The sequence below is a fragment of the Tursiops truncatus genome, chromosome 10 (genome assembly GCF_011762595.2).
Source record: "Tursiops truncatus isolate mTurTru1 chromosome 10, mTurTru1.mat.Y, whole genome shotgun sequence".
Classification (NCBI taxonomy): Eukaryota; Metazoa; Chordata; class Mammalia; order Artiodactyla; family Delphinidae; genus Tursiops; species Tursiops truncatus.
Window position 1 is genome coordinate 81,638,658 of NC_047043.1, and position 25,143 is coordinate 81,663,800.

A 25,143-nucleotide genomic window follows, 5' to 3' on the forward strand; every position below is an offset into this window, starting at 1 on the left:
TATTGTGGCTAAAATATTAATTCAAGTACCATAAAATTTTCCTATTAGTAAATCTGCTACATATTTAAAAATTATTTCTACCTTACTACAGAACTACTTACTATCCTTAGTATACTTTAAAAAATTTCAGTGAGAAAAATAGACAATATATGATTTTATTAATAAATAGTGTGAAAGCATCAGTGATAACTGTTTAAACATTAAACTCTTTTAACATCCATGTCTTGGCTTTAATGTTGGGCATACTGGCCTCTATGGCACTGCAAGTAAACACACGAAAATACTTCCCATTTCCATGCACAGGTATTCAGCTATAACACCATTTACAAATTATTACGGACAAGATAACTTTTGCAATAGTATTCATTTGGACAGCCACAATTAAGTGAATATTAGATCAAGCAAGAAGTAGGCTATGTTCAATATGCTCTAGACGTCAGGCTGTAGTATTTAATGTTATTTAAAACTTAATTTTCTTATTTTTTAAAAGGGACATATTTTGTATATGTGGGTGCTCAAATGAAAACTGAAGAATGCATTCTTTGACCATAACAAAATTCATATACAAGAGGGCGTTTGCCTCCTCCTCTAAAAGAAGCAATACATTTGCTCATAGTCTCTCTCTCCAGGCACCATTTTCCATATTACTAATGAAAATGCTGACAAGCACCAACCCCGAAATTCTGTCTTCAAGGGAAAGTTACAAAGTTAAAAAACAGTGGCTCATTATAAAAAAAAAAAAATCAAATTCCAGCAACACTAATGCTAAAAATGACATCTATTAAATTTCTTAGCATCCAAGAAGTATAATATTTTCATGAGTTTTCTATTATGTGCAGATTTCCTTTCCTTAAGAAGTAAAATGAAGTTTGAACAGTACAGTCTGTGGTGTAGTGACATCAGCAACTGCCAGTTCTTGCCCATCAACGAGTCCCAATTCTAAAAGAAAAAATATACAATTAACCGAAGCAAAAAAACTCAACAAAATAGGTAATACACACATATACAAACTATAAAGAATCCTGGGCTAGATAAAGATCAAAATCCAGTTCTCTTTATTTAATCAAGGTAGTATTATATGTGATTTCCTAGAGATTTTTTAATATTCTACTAAAAGAGCAATAAACTCTATTAATGTTGCTAAAGATATAAGTAGGATGGTAGCACCATTTAAAAGCATTAAAAGTAAATCTAGAAGAGGCATTTATTACTTTTACTGGAAAAGAAAAAGAAGAAATTGATTAGTATTAGTAAATATACTCATTTAAAATACCTTTCAATGTCTTGGAGAGATTTGGCCTTGTTCGTTCTTCAATAGAGGTTACTGACTAAAAAACAATAATGTAAAGCACATTAAGTGAAATTAAACTTTTAATATAATTTTGTGGAAAAAAATAAAAACTGAACACTGCTCACCTGTAAGTAAAGTGTTCTATTTTTTCCCTCTAATGTGGCTGTGATAGCTGGAGATTTCATCTGCCTAAATTATAAGGAAAACAAAGTCAAAGATCACTTTTTAAAAAACAATCCTAGTTTTTAAAGCTTTAAAGTCACAAAAATTCTTCTACAACATAACAAAAGTCTTGAACACTTACAGAGAAGCACTATTGGTTAGATAATCCAAAACCTCCTGCAGTTTAGCTGATGGAGAAAACTGAATGTTTTGAGGAAGCTGGCTACAAGCTGGGCAGTTTTCCTAGATATAAAATAACACACAAATCACAGTGGCACATGTACCAATAACAGTCTCTTTATAATGAGGAAACGAAAATCAAGTTGTTTTAATAATCATGCATATTCCCTATGAACAAATTTTTATGTTTTAAAACCTGCTTTTCCTAAAGGGCCATTTTTCCTAAATTATTTTGCTATACAGTATTTATCTCAGGATACAGTATTACAAAAGATATATCAGTAAGTAGGGTTCTGGAAGTTAGAAAATACTTAGAAAGGGTGTGGGCAATTTCATTCACATTTCCAGCCAGTAATTAATATTTAAAAATCAGGGACTTCCCTGGTGGCACAGTGGTTAAGAACCCGCCTGCCAATGCAGGGGACATGGTTTTGAGCCCTCGTCCGGGAAGTCTCACATGTCACGGAGCGGAGCAACTAAGCCCGTGCGCCACAACTACTGAGCGTGCGCTCTAGAGCCCGTGAGCCACAACTACTGAGCCCACGCGCCACAACTACTGAAGCCCACGTGCCTAGAACCTGTGCTCTGCAACAAGAGAAGCCAGCGCAATGAGAGGCCCACACACCGCAACGAAGAGTACCTCCCGCTTGTGGCAACTAGAGAAGGCCCGCGCACAGCAGTGAAGACCCAACACAGCCAAAGATAAATAAATTTTTTAAAATAATAAATAAATAAATAAAAATAAAAATATGCATGATCAAAAAAGTTTTCACGGGCTTCCCTGGCGGCGCAGTGGTTGAGAGTCCGCCTGCCGATGCAGGGGACACGGGTTTGTGCCCCAGTCCGGGAAGATCCCACATGCCGTGAAGCGGCTATGCCCGTGAGCCATGGCCACTGAGCCTGCACGTCCGGAGCCTGTGCTCCGCAACAGGAGAGGCCACAACAGTGAGAGGCCCGCGTATCGCAAAAAAAAAAAAAAAAAAAAAAAAAAAAGTTTTCATTAGTATACTATTACTAACCTTTCTCTCTGCTTCAAATGTGTACGTGTACAGTCCATCTACATCATTGAATACCAAGTAATTATTAAGGGGAATATATGCACTGTAATGAAAAAATGTTCATTCTTATGTAATTGAGCCAGATCAAAACACAGATTTACAAATATATTAAAAATGAAATCCATTACCTTGTGGCTATTTTAAAAACCTCAGTGGCACACACAGCTACAGTGGAGAGAAAATAAAGGTGCTTTAACTCAATGAAAATTAGACATTTAAAATTAGAAGTTTTTAAAAAGTCAGTTATAAATCAGTACAGATAAATTTACAAGGTTATTGATTACAAAGTAAGTAGATAGAAAAATACATACATAAACACTCTTATTTGTAAAAACTGAGAAAGTAACATTTTATATTTGTTTTATATACTCCAAATGATAGAGTACCACCTCATGTTTTTCTCCCTCTTCTTCAGATTACTGTGCAGCCTGTTACACTGATTACAAAGAAATGGCACTAAAATGTCCCCTTATTACAGAGCACTTTATCTATGATATAATGTAAGAAAAATATATAAAGGGTCCAATAGCTTGTTTTGTGGTTTTGGGGGCAGCTTGATTATACCACCATCCACCCAAGAAGATAATCAAATTCCCAGAACACCAGTTTTCTGAGATCAAGTAGCTGAAGAAATATCAATTTAGGTATTGAATCAAAACCTGAAGGAAAGAAAACAAAATTAAGTAGTGGCCATTTTTCCTCACCTGCAATGACTGCATTTGTGGAAGCTACTGCAGGAATGATTCGTTTTACTACCCCTGAAAAAATACACTGATTAAAATGTGGTCATTTCTTTTAAAAAGTAGGTATCTTAAATTAGACAATATGATGATTTAATATCATTTTCCATAACTTGATTTTTCGGGCTTTCAGGTCAGAAAATAGACTTAAGCTTAACAATGAAACAACCTTCTTTCACATTCACATTATTTTCTGTCACGTTCAGAATCTTAAGCAAGTTACAGGAGGAAAGAATAGTAAATTCTTCACACTGTTTCATATAAAGATGAGACAATAATATATTAATAACTGCTAAAAATTAGAGTGTTTATTTTGTTCCAGGAGCAGTATGAAGATTAAATAAAATATTACGGAATTTTCATAACATCATGTTAGTCTTATCACTCTGATTTTTAAAATAAGGAAAATGAGGTTGAGAGAAATTAACAACATCCACAGCTATACACCTCATAAGTGATAGGGGTGGTATATGAACCCAGCTCTGCCCTAAAGTGCATAACTTTAACCGATACAATATACTATACTATACTCAGTAAGCTTTGAGTAAAATAAAGTAGGAGAATAACAGTTACCTAATTTTTCCTCATCTAATAGTTTTAGCTGTTCTATTCACAAAAATTTAAAACAAACAAAAACTGTGCCTAATCATTTTGTTTCACTCTACAATATGGACTACACAAAATATTAAACGTAGTTCTCTATTTCTACCCCACTTTTTTCATATCAGTATCCACAAATTAGGAATGAACAAAGCCCCACCTTAAACCATTTTTTTAAGTACAAAATAAACATTCTGTAACTATATTTGTACTGTTCATTTTAGAAAAGCAAAAATTCAGAGAAAAGTAGCCATATTATCTTAGAGTGTGAGACAGCCCTGAAAGATGTGTTCCCAAGACTTCAGGTGTAGGCAGGTTTTAAAAACTTCAAAAAAAGGGAAATATCTAAGAAGGCGCGGAAGGAAGGCAGTTAAGTTTGGAAAGCTGTTTTAAAAAGTTAATTCTGAAAGAAGAAATAGGGAGGAGCTAACCTCATGATTACTGGAAGCTCTCCAGTGAAACACATAGAGCAGGACATACTAGAAGGAGGAACAGGTAGTCACAAACAGGGAGGAGTTGAAGAGACGCTGTCCAATAAAAGCAATGTGAAAATGATAAAGATACGCCCCTGTCCCCCACCCCTTTTCAAAAAATCTGGACTTCACTTCCAATTTGGCTTCTGTACTCCCTGTCAAGGCCCTCCATCCTCAGGCTGAGAAGTACACGCCAAGCCTTGCTAAAAGGTATGGAAGGATAATTGAGACTACATATTGAAATGAGTTTATATAGTTCCTGATCAGGACAAAGAGAATTCATTTTTTAATTCAAACAGTTAGCAAATAAATGTACACTATATGCCAGACACTGTTCTAGGTGTTGAACAGAGGAGCAGTAAAAAAAAAATTATCTGCTCTTACAGTGATGGAGGAGTCCATTAGACTGGATGGTCAGGGAAGACCTCCTTGGGGAGGTGATAATGTGGGCTGAAATCTAAACCATGAGAAAGACCCAGCCATGCAATGACCTGGGGAAAGAGCAATTCTGTAGAGTAAACACCAAGGGCAAAGGCCCCCAGAACAGGGATGTATTAGAGTGTTAAGTATGAAATATTCTTCGCATAGAAAAACAAGGCTACCATTAGTTCTGAGCAATTATGAAAAGGTAAAATAGCGAATGGCTTACAAGTCATTTTCAGTTGAATGATCAGGAAATGGTGCAGTTCATACCTGAGGGATAAGCAGCCAACCCTAAGGGGAATCCAAGGAAGAGCATTCCAGGTGTTAGGATCAGGAGTATTAAAGCTCTAAGGTGGGATCAGGCTTGGGATCAAAGCAGGTCAGAGGAGGGGAACAAGGAGTGTATAAGAGCAACAAGGAGTGTATAAGAATGGAATTTTCAAATGACAAACCAGAACATTAGTAAACGTAAGGAAATAATCACAGGAGAGAAATGACATATTTTCACAAACACAAAGCTCTTTCTGGTGAACTTGATGATCTTGGACAAAATTCTAGGAAGGGTGAACTGAGAGTATCTACATTAGGAAACAGTGATCACTAAAACTGAGCATTATAATTGTTCATTGAGACAAGTCACAGGACTTAGTTACTGTGACCAGCTTTGCAACCCAAGGAAATGTGGAGGATAGGCTTCTGGAGAGCATCTGGAAAGGCCTTTCATGACATCCTTGTGAACAAGACAAAGAAACGTGAGGTACTCAAGAAGCTATGATCAACAGAAGGAGATAAATCTAAAAGGGCCTGACCAGAAGTATGATTCAGATGTCTGTTCTCAGCTAGTTTAGTCTTGTTAAAATTTTTAATTAATTATTTGGAAAAGAGATAAAGGATATGATTATCAAAACAACAAGTGATATGAAACTAAAAATACACAAGTTGGAAGGCATAAAAGAATATACATATATAGAGAGAAAAGCCAGTTGAATTTAAGAATAAACTTATAAGGACCTATACTTGAGTATAAAAGAAAAAACTACCACCCCCCATAACTGCCAAATCTGTAATAGGGAGATGTGGCTTAGCAATTGTATATGTGGAGAAAACTTCCAGCTTTTAACAGGCAGTAACCTGAAAGAATCAAAAGTAGAGCATCAATGTAAACAACAACAAAAACTAAAAAAGTCTGCTCTCCTCTAAGATTGCATCAATGATCAGAAGTTTATCATACGACCCACCCTAGAGCACTGCATTCTCACCTGGATAGTTAAGAGAAGTATGGATGACTAAAATATGGTTAGAAAAAAACATGATGGGAACTTGAGCCATGAAACTTGTCAAAGGGTTAAAGGAACTAGGAAGGTTGATGGGAGTGATAATGATTTGGAGGGTTCAATACGTTAAGGGTTATTACTTAAAAGAGAATTAAATGTATATGTGGCATACTCTGGGACAATACTCAGACCACACTAGAGATGGAGATTTCTGCTCAATGTACAGAAGAATTGTCTTAACAACACTGTCCAAATGTGAAATAGACTGCCCCAGGAAGGGATAAATTGCTCTTCAGCAAAAGATGAAGTGAATAAATGGCTCGACCTGGACGACTTAGGGCCTCTTCCAACCCTAAGTAAATAAGATTCAATAATTTTATTAAATTCCTTCTAGTTAAGAAGTAGTATGGATTCTAGTAAACTCAGTTCCCTCCTACCAAATTTGGGGCACCTTTACTGAATCCCAAATGGATAGTACTATCTGAAATCACATCAATTATTTCCCCCAAGGCATCCCACCTCCTGAAAAAGGGATCATCCTAAGATCATAATATACGACCATTCACTAACTTACCTTGAGTGAGTCTATACGTAATACCCCTAATGTTATATTGTGATGCTCTCTCCAGGGATTTTTGGAAAATCCACTGAATATGATCAGGATCATCGCCGTCTAATGGAACCCCTTCTGTCAGAGGAGAAAAAAAGGAAGGGAAGACAGAAACATGTAAACATAAATCAACTTATTTTTAATACAATTATCCAAATAAATAATATAGACAAACATTTTATGTAATTCTAGATTATGAAATTAGGTTTATTACCTCCAAAAGGCTGCTCCTTAGGCCACTGCAATATCCTTACATATTCAATACAGTGTTCTGGTAGCCTGGGCATCGATGCAATGGTGCACATAGGAAAATTAACCTAAAACCACAGTTTGCCTTTTTTAGTGGATTTTAAACAAGAAATTACTTTAAAATGTAACTTCTAGTTATGATCTAGTTTGTAACACTTTCTTATAATTCATCCTAGCCATCCTAGCCTTACAGAAAGAAAACATTTTATATCATTAAGAATGCTTCTGAAACTAACACAGAGGATCTGAGTCACTTCACTTAAGTTGATCTGCCTAAAAAAATAGGTTTGCCCTATATTTACAAAGTATATAAATTTAAGCTTTGTTAGAACATGTAAATATGTTAGAACATATTTACAAAGTATATAAATTTAAGCTTTGTTAGAAGGAAGGGCTGAATAAATTCTCAAATATGAGTACTCTATTATGTTTACCTAATACTCATATCTGAAGATATAAAATTAGCCAAAATAAAAATAAATTCACAGTTAAATCAATTCCAAGTAGATACTAATAAAGTTATTTATATTTATAAATCAAAATTCTAAATGCCTTTTAAAGTGGGTATGTAAATTAAAGAGCCCCATCTTTAGAAATATCATTCTTATCCCTGGTATCTTTAGCTCCCTGAAACAATACAGGCAAAGACCAAAGAAAATAGATTACAGCTCTATCCCAACATATAACTTTGTAATTGATCTCTTGATCTCTACTCTCCAAATAAAAAAATAATACAAATGAGTTATGAGAACAGTATCAAAATGATGATATTCAGTCTATATTATATCTTTCCTCAGAGCAAAATTTCATATTTTATAATCTTTCTTCTTAGCATGATTTTTAAAATATGGTTATCCCTAATTAAAAATCCTAGGGCTTCCCTGGTGGCACAGTGGTTAAGAATCCACCTTCCAATGCAGAGGACACGGGTTCGAGCCCTGGTCTGGGAAGATCCCACGTGCCGCAGAGCAACTAAGCCCGTGCGCCGCAACTACTGAGCCTGTGCTCTAGAGCCCACGAGCCACAAGTACTGAGCCCACGTGCCACAACTACTGAAGCCTGCGCACCTAGAGCCCGTGCTCCTCAACAAGAGAAGCCACCACACTGAGAAGCCCGTGCACCGCACGAAGAGTAGCCCCCACTCAGGACAACTAGAGAAAGCCCACACGCAGCAACAAAGACCAAATGCAGCTAAAAATAAATGAATTTTTTAAAGAATCCTAAATATTGACTAGTCTTAATAATTCAATCCTTATTCTACCCCAAGATACTATAAAACAGATGTGGGTGCTTTTGTGATTACCTGTGGTGGGTACAGTTCCAGTGTGCATTCAACACAAGCAGTCATTCCAGGCAGAATCACCCGGGCATTTCCTTTAAAACCTTCTGTCCCCCCATCTATCAAAGGGACAATGGAGCTTGGATCTAATACACCATCTTCATAATTTAGAAGAGATATCTAGGAAAATTATTTGAAGGGCTTATAAGGAGAGGGGGATAAGAATTCAAAAAAAGGGAAATGCTATCTAGTAATTCTGTAAATCAATCACATTATTGAGTAATAATATAACAAACCAAGGGATTACATTAGTAGCAATTTACATCCTCACCTGAAAATTAATGACTGGCAATAAACAGTGAACTACACCTATTACTGAAAATTGAATAAACTCTGATTTTTCAAAAATATGACACAAAAGTCTCATTTTTAGTACGTTAAGAGCAGCAGGAAGAACTTCAGAGAACTGTAAAAACACTAAGTCTTTACCAGCATGCCATTTATCCATCTTCTGGCTATGACAGAATCCAGTCCACATACAATTATATGAAATTCTACGAGAAAAAAAATGCAAGTTAAGTTTTTTAAAATGCTGCTGCACGAAATAAGTCACAATTTCTAAGAAACAAACAAAAAACCATTTTTCATTATAAAACAAACACACACAGCTTCTACTCCTTGAGTAATCCTTACTCAAGAGAGCAGATAAAAATGCACCTAATGGTGCCAACTAAGAATTAAAACAGTGCCATTCTCTTTTCAGTCAACAACATTCCTGAAAAGCCAACACCAAGAAATGAAAGCAAATAAAGAAGCAGGCTTCAAATAGCTAGCAATCTTCAAACAGACAGCAACTAAAAAATAATAAGAATTTAGTGAGAATTTAATTTCAAGTGGAAAACTTACGTCGATAGAAAGTGTCGTTAAAATCCTGAATCTTGTTGAAATGTCTGAACATAAGTAAAGGAACTTAAGCTGCTAAATTTTTAACTTGCAAAATGAATTCAACAATTCCATAAGGATCAAATTATAAATGTATATTTAAAACAAGACATAAGTCATCAGTGTTCAAAGCAGGGGAATTCAAGGAATCTGACAAAATGAACACAATCCCACCCCATGAAAAACCTTTTTTCTAAACACTACTCTGCCGTAACCACATAGAGTAGTTTCTCTCATCTCCAAACCTCCATATCATTATAACTGTGTCTCTGTTACACTTTCTGCTCTGCTTCAGTTCTTATATAAAACCATAAGCCCTGGGAAAACAGAATGTGTACCTTCAACCACCAGCACCAAGCAGAGAGGCAATAAACATTTGTTTAGTGAAGGGAACAGGCACATTATAGTTCCCATTTAGAAAGGGGATTTTAGAAGTTAATTTACTGCACAAATTAACACATTGTACACCTTAAGTTTATACAGTGTTGTATGTCAGATATGGTCAATTAAAAAAAAAGTTACTGCAAAGCTAATTTTTAGAAAACATGTTTCCAATAGCTTTTTCAGGTGCTAATGATTTGTTATTGGTTTTTTTCCCTTGGAGAGGGGGAGAGATGAATTTTCTTCCTCATTTAACTCAGTTTTCCAAGACTCTCTTTTTACCCAACCCACACCATATCTGCAGGCTTCCCCAGCCTGGTGGGTGCCAAGGGAACCCCATTCAAAATTGGCTGTGGGTGTGAATCACAGTAGTTAACATCTGAACAGCATATATATGCTAAAAAAAATTTTTTAATTTTTCAAATGAAGCAAATTTATTTAGTAACATATAAATTACACTCCCCTAAAACAAATCATGCATTACATATTTTAGAAAGCAAAATGGAGAAAAGAGGGACAATACATATGTTTGCCCTAGATTTTTTTATTCTGGCCTACAAATAAAGTTATAAAAAATACATTCAATTCTAGCCTTCACCCACTCAGACCTCTATTCCTTTTGAATGCCAGGCAAACAAGAGGCATAAGCTGCAGCTAGAAAAGCTAGAAAAGGTCAAAAGAGAATCAAACACTGGAAGAACAAAAATTGGAGACGCAGGAGCCAAACCAAGAAATCCCACCTCCTGGATTTCTACAAAATACCTAAAGTTTCCCAGATCTTAATAATGGGGGTAGACAAAGAGTGTGCACACTTTTTTTCCCCCCTCTTTCTCCCTATATGGACCTGAATTTGCAGTTTTAAACTTTTTATTTTTGCAAAGATAGTACACAGGTGTCCCATATTTCTTTCACCTAGTTTCCCCCAACAGTAACATCGTATATAACTATAGTACAATATCAAAACCACAAATGTAACACAGGTACAACGTGTGTGTAAAGTTCTGTCATTTAAACACATGTAGATATGTGTAGCCACCACAATTAAGATAAACAACTATACCATCACCAAAAATATCTCCGTCCTGCTACCCCTTTATAGTCACACCTATCCCTTCCACCACGCCTAATCCCTGGCAATCACTAATTTGTTCTCCATCTCCATAATTTTGTCATTTGAAGAAGGCTATAAAAATGCAAACATACAATATATGGTGTTTTAAGATTGGCATTTTTCATTCAGCATAATGCTCTTGATATCCAACCAAGTTGTATTTCATTAGTTAGTTCTTTTACTGCTCAGTATTATTGTACTGAGTACAATAATTGTGTATTGTATATACGGTATTAACTGTACCACAGTTTAACAATTCACCTACTGACAGATGTTTGGGTTGTTACCAGTTTTTGGCTACTGCAAATATAGCTGCTATGAACATCTGAGAACAAGTTTTTATGTAGACATAGTACTCATTTCTCTAGGGTAAATGCCCAGGAATGAAAGTGTTGAGTCGTATGTAAAGTACATATTCAAATTTTTAAGAAATAGCCAAACTATTTTCCAGACGGCTATACCATTTTATATTTCCCACCAGCAATGTACAAGTAATCCAGTTTTTCTGTATCTTTGCCAGCATTTATTATTATTTTTCATTTCAGCTACCCTAATAGGTGTGTAGTAATATCTCATTGTGATCATAATTTGGATTTCTTATAGCCAGTGATACTGAACATATTTCATGTGCTTTTTGTTATCTTTTTTAGCAAAATATCTCTTCATATTTTTTGTCCATTTTCTATTTGCACTGTTTATTTTTTACTTTTGAGTTATGAAAGTTCTTTATATATTCTTGATGAGTCCTTCGTCAGATAACTACTTCCTAAGTATTTCCCAGTGTGTAGTTTATCTGTTCATCCTCTTAACAAGATCCTTCACAGAGTAAAAGTTCTTAATTTTGATGACGTTCAATTTACCACTTTTTTTCTTTTATGGATCATGTTTTAATGTGGTCTAAGGACTCTTCATCAAGCCCTACGTCCCAAAGATTTTTCTCCTACATTATCTTCCAAAGTTCTGCAGTTTTACATTTTATACTTAAATCTATGATCCATTTTGAGTTTATTTTTGTAATTTTGATGTTTGAGATTCATTTTTTTGCCACCAGAATTTAGCGAAGAGATTATCCTTCCTCCAGTGAATTGTTTTTGCACCTTTGTGGAGTATAAATCGGCCATATTAGCACATGGCTATTTCTGGTTTCTCTATTCTGTTCCGTTGATCTGTGCCAATCTCTCTGGCAATACTACACACTCTTGATTATTGTAGTTATATAATAACTCTTGAAATTGGCTAGTGATTCCTCCGACTTTATTCTTTCTCAGTATTATCTTAGGTGTTCCTTAGCCCTTCTCTATGAATTTTAGAATAATTCCATCTGGAGAAACAAAAAGAATTGCAGGAATTTTGATAGAAATTATGTTAAACTTGTATACAAATCTGGGGAGAAGTGACATCTTTAGTATGCTGAAGCATCCAATTCCTGAACACAGAGTATCTTTCCATTATTTAGATCTCCTTTGATTTCTTTCATTAGCATTTTGCAGTATTCAGCATACAAGACCCATACTTATTTTGTTAAGTTTACACCTAAGTATTTCTCCTTTTTTTGAGTGGTTGTAGATGGCACTGTATTTTAAATTTCACTTTCCATGTGTTCACTGCTAGTACAGAGAAATACAATTGATTTTTGTATGTTGATTTTTGTATCCTGTGGTATTTCCAACATAACAAATCCCATTTCCTAAATTTCTGTAAAATACTAAAAGTTCCGGGCTTCCCTGGTGGCGCAGTGGTTGAGAGTCCGCAGGCCGATGCAGGGAACACGGGTTCATGCCCCGCTCCGGGAAGATCCCACATGCCGCGGAGCTGCTGGGCCCGTGAGCCATGGCCGCTGAGCCTGCGCGTCCGGAGCCTGTGCTCCGCGACGGGAGAGGCCACAACTGTGAGAGGCCCGCGCACCGCAAAAAAAAAAAATAATTAAAATAATAATTAAAAAAATACTAAAAGTTCCCTGGATCTAAAGGTATGGGAATCAACAAAGTGTGAACAGTCCTTTTTTAAAATATATTTCTTATAAAAATATATTTACTCTGACACACCTTCCATTTAACTAATAATATACTGACTCTTTACTTTGCCTGCTATGGTAAGGCGACACGAAGATTAATGGGGGGCTTCCCTGGTGATGCAGTGGTTAAGAATCCGCCTGCTGATGCAGGGGACACAGGTTCGAGCCCTGGTCCGGGAAGATCCCACGTGCTGCAGAGCAGCTGGGCCCATGTGCCACAACCGCCGAGCCTGTGCTCTACAGCGCGTGAGCCACAACTACTGAAGCCCACGAGCCTAGAGCCCGTGCTCTGCAATGGGAGAGGCCACCGCAATGAGAAGCCAGCGCACCACGGCGAGGAGTGGCCCCCCGCTCACAACTAGAGAAAGCCCACGCGCAGCAACGAAGACCCAATGCGGCCAAAAATAAATAATAAAATCAAATAAATAGTTATTTAAAAAAAAGATTAATGGGATCCAACCTACGAACTCAGAGTCTAGTAGAGGAGATATGCAACTGAAACTGAAATTAAGGGCAATAAGGCAAAATAAATGATGGCACTGGCTACATTTATAAAATTTATATAACCTTAAAAAGAAAAGATTGGTAGGACATTAAACTAAGTGTTACCAGCAGGTATCACAGTAATAAGCTTACTGCTGCTGCTTATTTTCCTTTTGCTTATCTATATTCTCTATGTTAAACATCTCCTGTATAATGATAATAATAATAATAAAAAGCTTCAAAAAGTTACGTATTAAGTAATTTATTTGTCAAAAGGATACGGAACTACATTGCAATTAGGAACTCTGTCATTTAGAAATTCTGCAGCAACTTCAGCCTTAGGTCTTCCAACATCTTTAGGCCTACAGGAAAAATTATATTTAAATTATCATTCATGATATAAATCTAGATTATCTATATAATCTACTTTCACACATAAAAATATCCATGGTGAGTTTATTTGGAGGCTATTTAGAGGAATATTTTTACCTAAGTATTTCTGATGAAAAATTAGTCATTCAACACTAAATGTCAACCCTTGTTGATATTCCAAATTAAGTATTTACAAGTATTGACAAGTCTAATTAAGTATTTAAGTAAAAATATAAACAGTGCTTTTTTTTTTAAGGTAAAGCATAATAACAGCATGTTTCCTAGCCACTTCTCACTGTTGTGTTTCCCAATGCAAAAAATTATCCCAGATCCAGAGATTTCCAAGTATTTGCCCAAAACCCCAGAACTTCAAGGTGTTACTATGCAGGTCTTGGCTGAAATAAATTCGAGAGGTCCTAGGGATGCAAGAACGTTCACTTATCTTCCCATGTGTGCTGATTAAGTAGTAACTTTTGTGCCCCATAAGAAGCCATAACCATGTTTTTGAAGGAATAATTCGAAAGGCATTATCTAAAATTGCAAACGTTACCAATATTTTCAAGAAGGTAAAACTTAAAAGACCTCAAAAGGTCACTCCTAGATAATAACCATAGCTACAGACAGGAAAGGACAGGAATTCTCTCTTCTAACCTCAGTACAAATGGTATTTTCTTTCCTAATATTTCCACATTCTCCTCACAGAAACAAATCACTCCCTCATGTATACATAACAAGTTCTTCATTACTACTTTTTCACAACGTATTTTTGGTTATATACATAGGTCTATCATACTAGACTATGAACAACTGGAAGAAAGTTACCATATTCTTACCTCTTTGTACTCCTTCCTACTAAGCACAGAATAAACACTTTAAAAATAAATGAATATTAAAAAATCAATGTGCCTAATAAAATCATATTTTATTTAAAATTGGAATTAAAAAAAAAATGCTTTACCAGGTCAATTTTCTCCTAATACAGCAGTATGCTTTTTTGACTCAAAACTTCTGATAAGAGTTTTTTTTTTTCTGATGAGAGTTTTATTCTGACTTTGTCCTAACTTGCAATAGAAGAGGCTCTAGCATAAGTCAAGCACCTTGATTTCAGTACTGCATTCAACTACTCTGGACAGAGCTGTTTAGGTATGTAAAGATGATAAAATAGAGTTTCAAGAATCTTTTAGGTTGTGCATTGTATGTGCTTTCATAATAGATCCCAAATAAAAGAACTCCTAGATGGTTTCTGTGGGAGCTGCAACTTTATCATTCCAGAATTAGGGGATTAGATTGCTCCACCTAAAAACTGCACTTTGAGCAAAATGGCCTTTTATATACATCATCCTTGCAGGACACTGTGGCCTAATTACCTAACCTGGAAAACAAGTACCTACCCTGGGGTTTGCTCTGAGATTAAAAGAGGTACTATAGATAAAGAGCTTAGAAAGTACTTAATATATCCTAAGCACTCCACAAATGTTAACTGTCATTATGATCTTCAATTATTATTTCAGCCCAAAATTAAAGGGCATGGCCTATTATCAATAACCAATCAATTTGGTAGTGCCATTTTTTTTCCTTTTTCTTTTGAATTTTATTTTATTTATTTTTTTATATAGCAGGTTCTTATTAGGTATCCATTTTATACATATTAGTGTATATATGTCAATCCCAATCTCCCAATCAGTTGTGTCTTTTTTAGAGCAGTCATACACTAAAAATTTGTCAGACTGGAAAGGGCCCACAAACTTTTTCTATCAAGAGAAGAGAAATTTCGAGGTTTAAAAAAACAAACAAATGAAAACCTTAAAAGTTAAATGTAGGGTTCACACAATTACAATACTTTATTAACCTGACTTAGTTTAACCCACCCTTCAATCTCTTTAAGATTTCCCACAAACTTAATTTTATCTTTTCTGCTAACCTAACCTCATCCTGCATACCTAGAACTATTTGAGTGCTTTCTGTCAGTACTCTATAAGCATCAGAGAGAGAGAAAAAAGTCCTTATCTCTCTGTATCTATAATTCTTTGATTAACAAATAGATACATTTATCTAAGCCATTCAAGCCCCTAAATGCTACATACTAAAATTTATTAATGAACTTTTCCTCATATCTGCATATAAGGCCTACTTCCAGTTTTTAAAGTCACTTCAAACAAGCTGCTCTTAGATTACCTTCTCTATGTCATGTATGCCTAAGGTAATTATCCCTCTTTGTTCCATTTCACTTGCTCCTGGGTTTCCTCTCCTTAACTCACCATTTTCTTTCACCTTCTATAAAAAGTTCAAACTCTGTCACAACTTCATTGCCCCAGAGTCACCACTCAAATCTTGGCTCGTAAGTCCCCACCACTATATCTCACGAGGGCCTAATACATAGTTATGGTTCTCTTATGAAATCAACAGAAAGAAAAGAGCTGCACTCATTGCCTTCAGGGCACAATCACCCCAAAATCACATACACCTTTTGTAGATTTCCTAAAAAACAACAAAAACATATATTTGCTTACAAAACTTCTTTCACCAGAATGCCCAAAATTTTGCTGCAAAATTTTACCTAAGATGGGAGAGTAGTTATTTTCTTAATAAAATTAGTGTTATCCTCTCAGTGGTTTTTAAAATTATTAAACTGCAGTGTACTCAAGTTCAAATGATTATCACAATTTTAAAATAAGACATTAAAACTTACCTAAATAAAAATTGCCTATTTAGATTGGAAACATCTATAGTGTCCATGTCTATAACATGAATCTGTCTAAAACCAGACAAGGCCTGTGGGAATAAAAAAAATCCAATTAAGCAGAAGTTTCCTCACATCTGAAATTTTAAAATTTCTTTTCAATGGTCTTAAATCTACAAATTCTCAATAATAAATTCTGCACAATCGTTTTCAACGGTTAAAGAGTCTTACAAGATATATAAAATTCACGGTTCTTGTAAAAGGTCAAAAAAGTATAACTACTCAGTTTTAAACAGTCCATATCCAAAACAGAATAACTCAAAATTTCTATAGTTGTTTCATAATCCCATAAACACGTCTGTAAAGTTTGTTGCTTTCCTGCTGTTGCTGCTGCTAGATATTTTAATTTTACTAGTCTTACTACTTAACTGTATTTGCTACTCTTTTTCAGAATATTGTTAAAAGTAATTCCTACAAGCTTTATCTTAGTTTACATAAGCATGCCGCCATTCAGGACTATAAGATTATATTATAAACACACACACATATGTATATACACTGCACATGTAAAAGAAATATCTTAAAAGTAGAGTCAAGAGCAAGCAATCAAACAGCTAGAGAAAAGCAACGAACTCTTGTGTTTCAGTGATAATGCCACATATTTTAACAGTACAACCACTGTTCAAATTTACCAGCAGAAGCAAAAGATTAAAAAAATAGATCTCAATAATCGATTATGCTTTTCTGGTCTTGGTCAGTTTACTTATGTAATCACTTGGCAATAATTTCCCCATTTTTCTGCCCCTCTTTATAGCAAGAAACTCTCAAAAGAGTTGTCCGTACTTTCTTTCTCAAAGTCCACTCTTGCACTTGCTGTAAACAAGCTTTCACTCCCATCACTCCACCGAAAACCACACTTGTCAGGTCATCAGTGACCTCCACGTTGCCACCTCCAACGACCAGCTCTCAGTCTCTCTGACATGACCCATCTCAAGTGTTTGCCAGGGTGTGGATCAATTCCCCTCCTGAAAACATGTTCTTCACCTGGTCACCCCACTCATGAGAATATGAACACTTTTTAAAAATTGGTTTCCCATTCACCACACTCATGAATTTTACTCCTAATTTACTGGCCAGAATTTGGAGTGCCCTTGCGCTTATTAGCTCTGGTGATTTCAGACAATCTCATAACATAAAGCATCATCTAACAGGTATCTCAAACTTTACAGTTTCCAGAACCAAAGCCAATCATTCTTGCTCACCAGAATCAGCAAATCTGTTTTTTGCCCAGCCCCCCTCACTTCAGTGAATGCCAACTCCATCTTTCCAGTTGCTCAGGGCAAAAACCTTATCATGTCATCCTTGAGTCCTCTCCTTCTCTTATGTCCCACACCAATCCATCAGCAAATCCTGCTGACTCCATCTTCAAAACATATCCATAACCCGACCACCTCTCACCACCTGCAGTACTACCATCCTGTTCCAAGTCACTCTCACCTCTTGCCTAGATGACTGCACCTTCTAACCAGCCTCTCAGCTTCCTTCTCTGTTCTCAACACATCAGCCACAGTGAGCCAAGTTAAAGCCAGATCGAGTCAACTCATCTGCTTAAATCTCTCCAATGACTTCCTGACTCAGAGTAAAAGGCAAACTTCTTACAGCAGCACCTCAAGCCTTTTGGGATACTCCAAGCCCCTCCCATTATCTCTGATATCCTCCTAGAAAATGCCCCTCGTTCCTCACTTCTGCTTTAGCTATAATGACCTCCTTGCCCTCCTGGAACATAAACAGTTATGCTCCCACTTCACAGCTTTTGCACCTGATATTCCCTCTGCCTAGAATGTTCTTGCTCACCTTTTTGCTCAAGTAGCACCTTTTTGTGAACCCTTTCCCTTCCCGCCAGGCTATATATTGATATCTTCCATCCTTCCTTTCTCCATAGCATTTATTACCATCCGACATACTACAAAGTTTACTTGTCTTTTCCCTTCCATTAAAACATAAGCCCCACAAATACAAACACCTGTCTTGTTTGATGCTGTAACTGTAGCATCTAAAACAGTACCTGGTATACAGAGAAACAGGCTGAATAAATATCTGCTCAATCAATAATATTAATGTTATACCCTTTTTTTTAGAATGAGCCTTTGGGGGCTTACAATCAATTGAAAAAACATGTATGTATATCTCTTTTGTACTTATGTGTGAAACAAGCAAAGTAACAAGTGGTAAAACCGAAAACGCTTAGTTTTCTTCTTTTTTGGAGTAAGAGGTTATTACAATGCAGTAAATAACAAGGCCACTCCTAAAGTTGCTGGATGACTACTCCTCAGATCTAATCTCCAATTACTTTACATTTAAAATTGGTATCTATCACATTTGCAAATAACAGCTTTGGAAAAAGTTAACTATTTAGGGGATTTGTGCATACAAAACCACTGCCCATCCTCCATAAATCCTTTGGTTCTCATGCTGCAAGGGTATTTATGCCTGATAAGGTACTGTCATTTTGGCACCCTATCACAGAGTATATCATACATGCTGCTGTTTATTTTGTGAGAGACTTGTCTTCCCAATGATATTTCAAATTAAGGACACAGATCGTGATGGCTTACAATGCCCACAGAACCCAGCATAGCCGACTACCATGAAGCGTATCAAGTTTTTGCAGTCTCACTAGGAGCGATGTTAGTGTTTCCTAGCAAAATTAATGTGGCTGTTTATATTTAAACTTTGCTCCCAAGGCTGACTTTTTAGGTCCTTCATCTGGCTGTTATCTGCTTCATTTTCCAAGAAGCCTACTCTAGCATTTCCATTTTCCCACATACTAACCATAAGGCTGGCATACAACAGCTGCACATCAATTCTTCCCTTATCCATTTTTGCTAAATAAACTGATAAAGTCTTATAAAGAGCTACTACTGTAGTTATCAGAAGTCAATGAAATGGAACTTCCCTGGTGACGCAGTGGTTAAGAATCCGCCTGCCAACGCAGGGGACAGGGGTTTAAGCTCTGGTCCGGGAAGATCCCACATGCCGCAGAGCAACTAAGCCGGTGTGCCACAACTACTGAGACTGCATTCTAGAGCACGCAAGCCACAACTACTGAGCCCACGCACCAAAACTACTGAATCCCGCATGCCTAGAGCCTGTGCTCTGCAACAAGAGAAGCCACTGCTATGAGAAGCCCGCACACCGCAACAAAGAGTAGCCCCCGCTCGCCGCAACTAGAGAAAGCCCGCGCACAGTAACGGAGACCCAATGCTGCCAAAAATAAAGAATAAATTAATTAATTTTTAAAAGTCAGTGAAACTAATTAAGTCACAAAGTATGTATTTCCAACCAGTATACAGAAACAGCTTCACTAAATAGTACCCTCTCTTAAGACAACAGTCATTTAAAACAGACTGACCAAAAAAAAGGCTTAGCTCCCCCAAATTTTATGGGTATACTACCATATGGTCTTAAAAAAGTTACTATATGATTAGATCATGTAATGACCTAATGGTTCAGTGAAACACCTAAGAACTGACAGCCTGGATTGGATTCCAGGTACATCACCATAATCCAGAAAAAACTTGTCATTTAACATCCCTGAACCTGTGTCTCCCCTCTATATAAAACGAGACAGTGTCCTATCCACCTAAGTGGGTTATTTTGAGGGACAAAAGAAATAATAAATTCTTTGAAATTATATGTTAAATATGAGTTACCAGTTTTGTTATTTACTTCACTGAATTAATGAGCTCTCTGCAAGAGGAAGCACAAAGATTTGTTGGATAAAAAGCAGAGAAGAAAAGAGAAGTAAGAATTTCTATCAACAACTTTATAGCCGAGGACTTCAGGGCTTAAAAAGTTAAGTTACGTGATTGTTTTAATTACTATCTGGAATTTGACCTGCTAAACTTATCTAACAAAGGCTCAGGAGAAACGGTTAACAATCATAACAAAGAAATGACAGAAAAGGAAAAAGGTTTAATTATCATAAAGAAAAAACTTCATATTATATAGTTGTATTACCAGATTTTTCAGGAGCTCACATCCTAAGCCGCCAGCTCCAATGACTAGAACTTTACACGTATCTAACAAAAACTGGAGAGACTGTAAAGAACGAAAAGGCGTATTAAAATCTAGTTGATAAAAACCTTAAGTAGCATCAATAAAGCAACAAACCATAAAATAGCTTCTGAGGTTTCCATGAAAAATGCAACTGACGATAAAGAACAGCCTCTGTAGTTAGTAAATTATATTAAATTTATGAACAAGGTAGAACCAGAAATTCTATAACCCTAACGATTTCAGAGTTCCAACTTTAATGTTTTTAAACTGACTTTTATTGTATGAAATTAAAACGGTATTTCTAACAAGAAAAACTAAGCCTAGTTAAGAGTAGTCTTTTTTTTTTTTAACTTTGAAAGGGATGGAAAGCATCAAACTCATTTAACTGACTTCTTACAAATAGAAAAGTGTAAAAATTGTAAGAACTGAAGATCAAGCACTGCATAAGGTGTTTAGAGGTCTTTAAAAAACATAAGGCAAGGGCTTCCCTGGTGGCGCAGTGGTTGAGGGTCTGCCTGCAGATGCAGGGGACACGGTTTCCTGCCCCGGTCCGGGAAGATCCCACATGCCGCAGAGCGGCTGGGCCCGTGAGCCATGGCCGCTGAGCCTGCGCGTCCGGAGCCTGTGCTCCACAACAGGAGAGGCCACAACAGTGAGAGACCCGCGTACCGCAAAAAAAAAAAAAAAAAAAAAAAAAAAAGGCAAGAACAATAATAGCTGCTTTTGAATACAGTGGGTTAAACTTACAAAACATGAGATGACAGGAAGAAAAACAGACAAAGCTCTCAGAATATTGCCTATCAGCAGAAACAACCACTTAACAGAAGTATCTTAAATTATTAGGCTAAAAAAAAATTTTTAGAAGCACAAGAAAATATGTTGGATTATCCAAAGAAATGGAAAATACTGTCAATTCTGTCCAAGATTCAAGGAAAGAAGAGTTATTCAGATAAGACACCGAGTCAAACCCAAGAGTCTGAACCTTAATTTTAGGAGCAGCACAATACTTCTATTTCAAAACATCTCTTCATCAATACAAAAGGACATAAAATTTTACTGTAAAATTTACTGTAAAGGAATATTTCCTACCTTGTAATAAAAAACAAGTTGTTTCTAACTAACATTTGCTTTAGGTCAGACACTACCAGTTCCAAATTCTATTCCTCTATTATACAGAAGTCACATATTTTTTATACTTTTTAACATGCAATTAATTATATTCAATTCTAAGCAAAGATGCTCATTTCAAATAAACTTCAAAATTTAAACAAGCACATCTATATGCCTGTGAAAATTAAATTTCTCATAGCAGGGCTAAAAAGGTGTGTCTCAAAATTAATTTTAAACTGGAATTTTAAGTGAAGTATAACTTAGAATTTTAAATGAGGTTATGAAGTCATTTTACTCTTGAAAATTTTCAACATGTTACATGAGAAATGTGAAAACAACTCAAATATTAGTCATTCAAATAAAATCAGTTGCAAATATTCCATTTAGTATTTCAAGATAACTTACACAATTTTATTAGTATTTTTATTATAAGAGTAAATTAAAAAGGAAGCATTTTATTGCTTTTGAAACATAAAACTATTAGAGGAGTTATTTAAAAATAAACGTTTCTCACTTCAGTGCTCGGTTCGAAATCAGGGTGTGTGAAGGGTCCAGATCGCTCGAGGAACTTCTTTACATGGTTCCAGCGACCTTCCCAGTCTCCAGTGTCCCCACACCCACCATCAACAGCCATTCTGCACAGAACACAGTAAATTCAGCTGCAAAGATCAGTATGAAAAAGCCACACCTACAACTATTATGGTTTCCCCAAATGAAAAGGTAACGACACCAGACCTGCTCAAATAAAAAGGGTAATATTCCATGTGGTTATGCTTATGCTTTTACTGTCTTTTCTTGCTATTATACAGTTTATTTAAAGGTAAGAACTGCACATGTTTGAGGAAATAAGTCAGTCGACATGTTTCTGGGTTCCTAAAACAACCTAAGATCAAACTTGGGATACTGGCCAATCAGTGAGAAATGGGCTTTCTAAACATTTGGAATTTACTAAAGATCACTGCAAACTGCCCAATCTGTTCTATGAACACACTTGGAACAGGAAATATAACCTACAAGGAAAAACAAAATCCATAAAAGCCCTCCACTTCCAGAATCCTAATGCTTGACATCTAACACAATTCATGTGTCCTTTCCAAGTCTGAAAGGTGAGACTTGAAGATTATTTTTCATGAGAGGAACTTTAAAACATTTTTCTCTGAGAGGTCCTAATTTTCAAAAAAGAAGCTCTTAGGACTATGAAGTGGTTTCTGTTGCCACTAAACACAAAGAATGTTTTAGGTTATAATTATGCCACAGATGGGCATTACCATCTAGAAATCTTTTAGAACATACAATTGAGTAACGAGGGACTCCTCTAACAAAATACATGTATTTTCTACTCATTGCAAGATCATGTTTCGTTGTGATTATTTTTAATTTTTCAAATTTCCTATAATCCCACAATTTCTACCTTCAAACATATTAGTATATCCAATTTTTACAAAAGGGACCGAGTATTGCCTAGCAATAAAGACCATAGGTTTTGATGTCACAGCTGGGTTTGGTTCCACAATTAATAGCATTGTGACCTTGAGCAGATTACTTAACAGTCATAAACCTCATCTGTAGCTTGTTTGTACCTACTTCTTAAGGTCAGAATGAGGATAAAGCGATAATCCACATAGACGCCTTAGTACAATACTTGGTATATAGTAAATATTCAAATTGTGGCTGTCATTTTAAAGTGGAGAGGAAATGAAAGGTGGAAAGAAATGTGAAATTAAACTTGTTCCAAGTCCTCTTGCAATTGAAATTCAACTTTCTGAGGAAGATACCTAAAGACTCTAAGGCCCTGCTACTGGGAATTGGCCCAGAAATTAATACTAACTCACCACGCCCACTGCAAGAGTACTTTCTTCCCCTCCCACATAAGGAGGAAGAAAAAATATGTGGTGTTGCCCAGGGTGGAAAACACTTCGTTTAAACCTGTCTCACCTGCACAAAACTAAGCATCTGATATGAAATAAGGTGTGTAATTAACGGAGAAAATAAGCTCTTTGGAGTCAACACTCTCCTTTAAGAGCCAATGATTTTGCACAAATGATTGAAGTGCTTAGTACAATACCTGACATAAAGTTCTCATAAAAAGTTTGCAATTAATACTATTGTCTCAGTGTTTACGAAAGGCCCAAAACGGCCTAGTGTCCGTTTCATGTGTTTTAGTAAGATTCCCTTCTCACAAGGTCACTGCTCTGACAATTTGGGATGGAGGAAGAGGGGGTCGCAAGGGTCCGTCCGCAAGACCTTTAAGTCAAGACCCCGGCGGGCCAGCGCGGGATCTGTGCGCGCTACTCGGGCCCGGCGCCCGCCCGAGACAGAGACCAGGAGGGCCCGCCGGGCCCCTGGGGCTGCGGGCGGGGCTCGGGGGATGAGGCGGCGCAGCCTGCGCTCCGGGTGCCCCCCTCCCAGCCCCCCGGGCCCGCTGCGGCTGGTCCCCTAGGCCTGGGGTAGGGGGAGGCGGGGGTCCCCGGAGAGGGCCCCGGCCTCCCGGCAGCACTAACTTCTCAGCCAGCAGCTCCTCTATTCTCCTTCTTTTCTTCTCCCTAAAAGAAAGAGAGAATAAAAGAAGGGTCAGCATCACGCTACACACTGGGCGCCGCGAGGGGATGAGGGGCGAGGGGACGGGGCGGAGGGTGGGGGGGACCCCGGGTGGAGGCGACGACCGCCCACCGCCGCGCTCTCTCACAACCCAGCCCGGCCCGGGGCGCCTGCAGAACCCGGGTACTTACGGTTCCTCGCCATCCGCCATATTGTTCTCCGCCTCTTCCCAGGAACCCCCACGGCGGGAGGAGCGAAGGGGCGGGGCGAGGCCGGGAGGGAGAAGGCGGGGCCGGCAAAGGAGGCGGGGGCCGGCGACGGGGTCGGGGCCGGAGAAGGGGCGGGGACGACAAAGAGGGACGGGGAAGGCGGGGAGGAGGCGGGGCTAATGGGGCTGCCTATGCCAGGCTCCCGTGGCTTCAAAGACTTCTTTGTAATTAAAATCTTGATTAAATACACTTAATTGGAGAAAACTAGTGTATAATGTTATGCTGTGTGAGAATACAGACGTAATACATTGTTTATACAATTTATGTATATGCAAAGCATCTCATCACCTAAAGATAAATGGTGATAGAATTTTGGAATACTTTCTTCCAGAGTCAGAGATAGATAGGTAGATATGTAGGTAGATAGATAGGTGTGTGTGTGTGTGTGTGTGTGTGTGTCTGTGTGTGTGTGTCTGTGTGTGTGTCTGTGTGTGTGTCTGTGTGTGTCCCCGTGCGCACATGCATGTGCTTGTTTGGATGGCTGGATACAGAAAAACAACCATGTTCAAAAATATTAGTGTGCGTACATATATATGTATATCCTTTCTTGGAGTGCGACAAGAATGAGATTTAGAGTCAGAAGAAACAGTTTAAATCCTTAACTCTCCACTGATTATGAGACCTTGGGCACTTCTGTCTTCATTTGTAAACTGGGGATGATAATGTTTACCTTGTAAGACTGGAATTAAATGAAATCCATAGTGTTTTCAAAATATAAACCCTGATCAGTCACATCAGCATCATTAGAGAACTTGTTACAAATGCAAATTTTCAGGCTCCACCCTCAACCTTCTACTAAGCTTTGGATGATTCTGTGCAAAACAAAGCTGCAGAACCACTGAAGT

At 37.1% G+C, this 25,143-nt stretch overlaps 1 protein-coding gene across 3 annotated transcripts; it reads right to left on the reverse strand.

Moving 5' to 3' along the window:
• Window positions 1-141: 141 nt before the first annotated feature.
• UBA3 (ubiquitin like modifier activating enzyme 3) lies at window positions 142-24,334 on the reverse strand. Of its 3 annotated transcripts, XM_004330305.4 has the most exons (18): window positions 24,221-24,334; window positions 23,993-24,034; window positions 22,006-22,126; window positions 20,343-20,423; window positions 16,332-16,414; window positions 13,552-13,632; window positions 9,246-9,289; window positions 8,829-8,893; window positions 8,364-8,519; window positions 7,026-7,128; window positions 6,776-6,889; window positions 3,396-3,449; window positions 2,820-2,856; window positions 2,653-2,734; window positions 1,596-1,696; window positions 1,417-1,480; window positions 1,274-1,328; window positions 142-939 (listed from the first exon to the last, which is right to left on the reverse strand). In XM_004330305.4, exons 1-18 carry the CDS (start codon window positions 24,238-24,240, stop codon window positions 851-853), a joined length of 1,392 nt encoding a protein of 463 aa, XP_004330353.1. In that variant the 5' UTR covers window positions 24,241-24,334; the 3' UTR covers window positions 142-850. The 3 variants fall into 3 exon arrangements, with proteins under 3 accessions (XP_004330353.1, XP_004330354.1, XP_019803138.1); XM_004330306.4 differs by lacking the exon at window positions 23,993-24,034 and having other exon boundaries at window positions 24,221-24,320; XM_019947579.3 differs by lacking the exons at window positions 9,246-9,289; window positions 13,552-13,632 and having other exon boundaries at window positions 8,364-8,458.
• Between the last annotated feature and the right edge of the window lie 809 nt (window positions 24,335-25,143).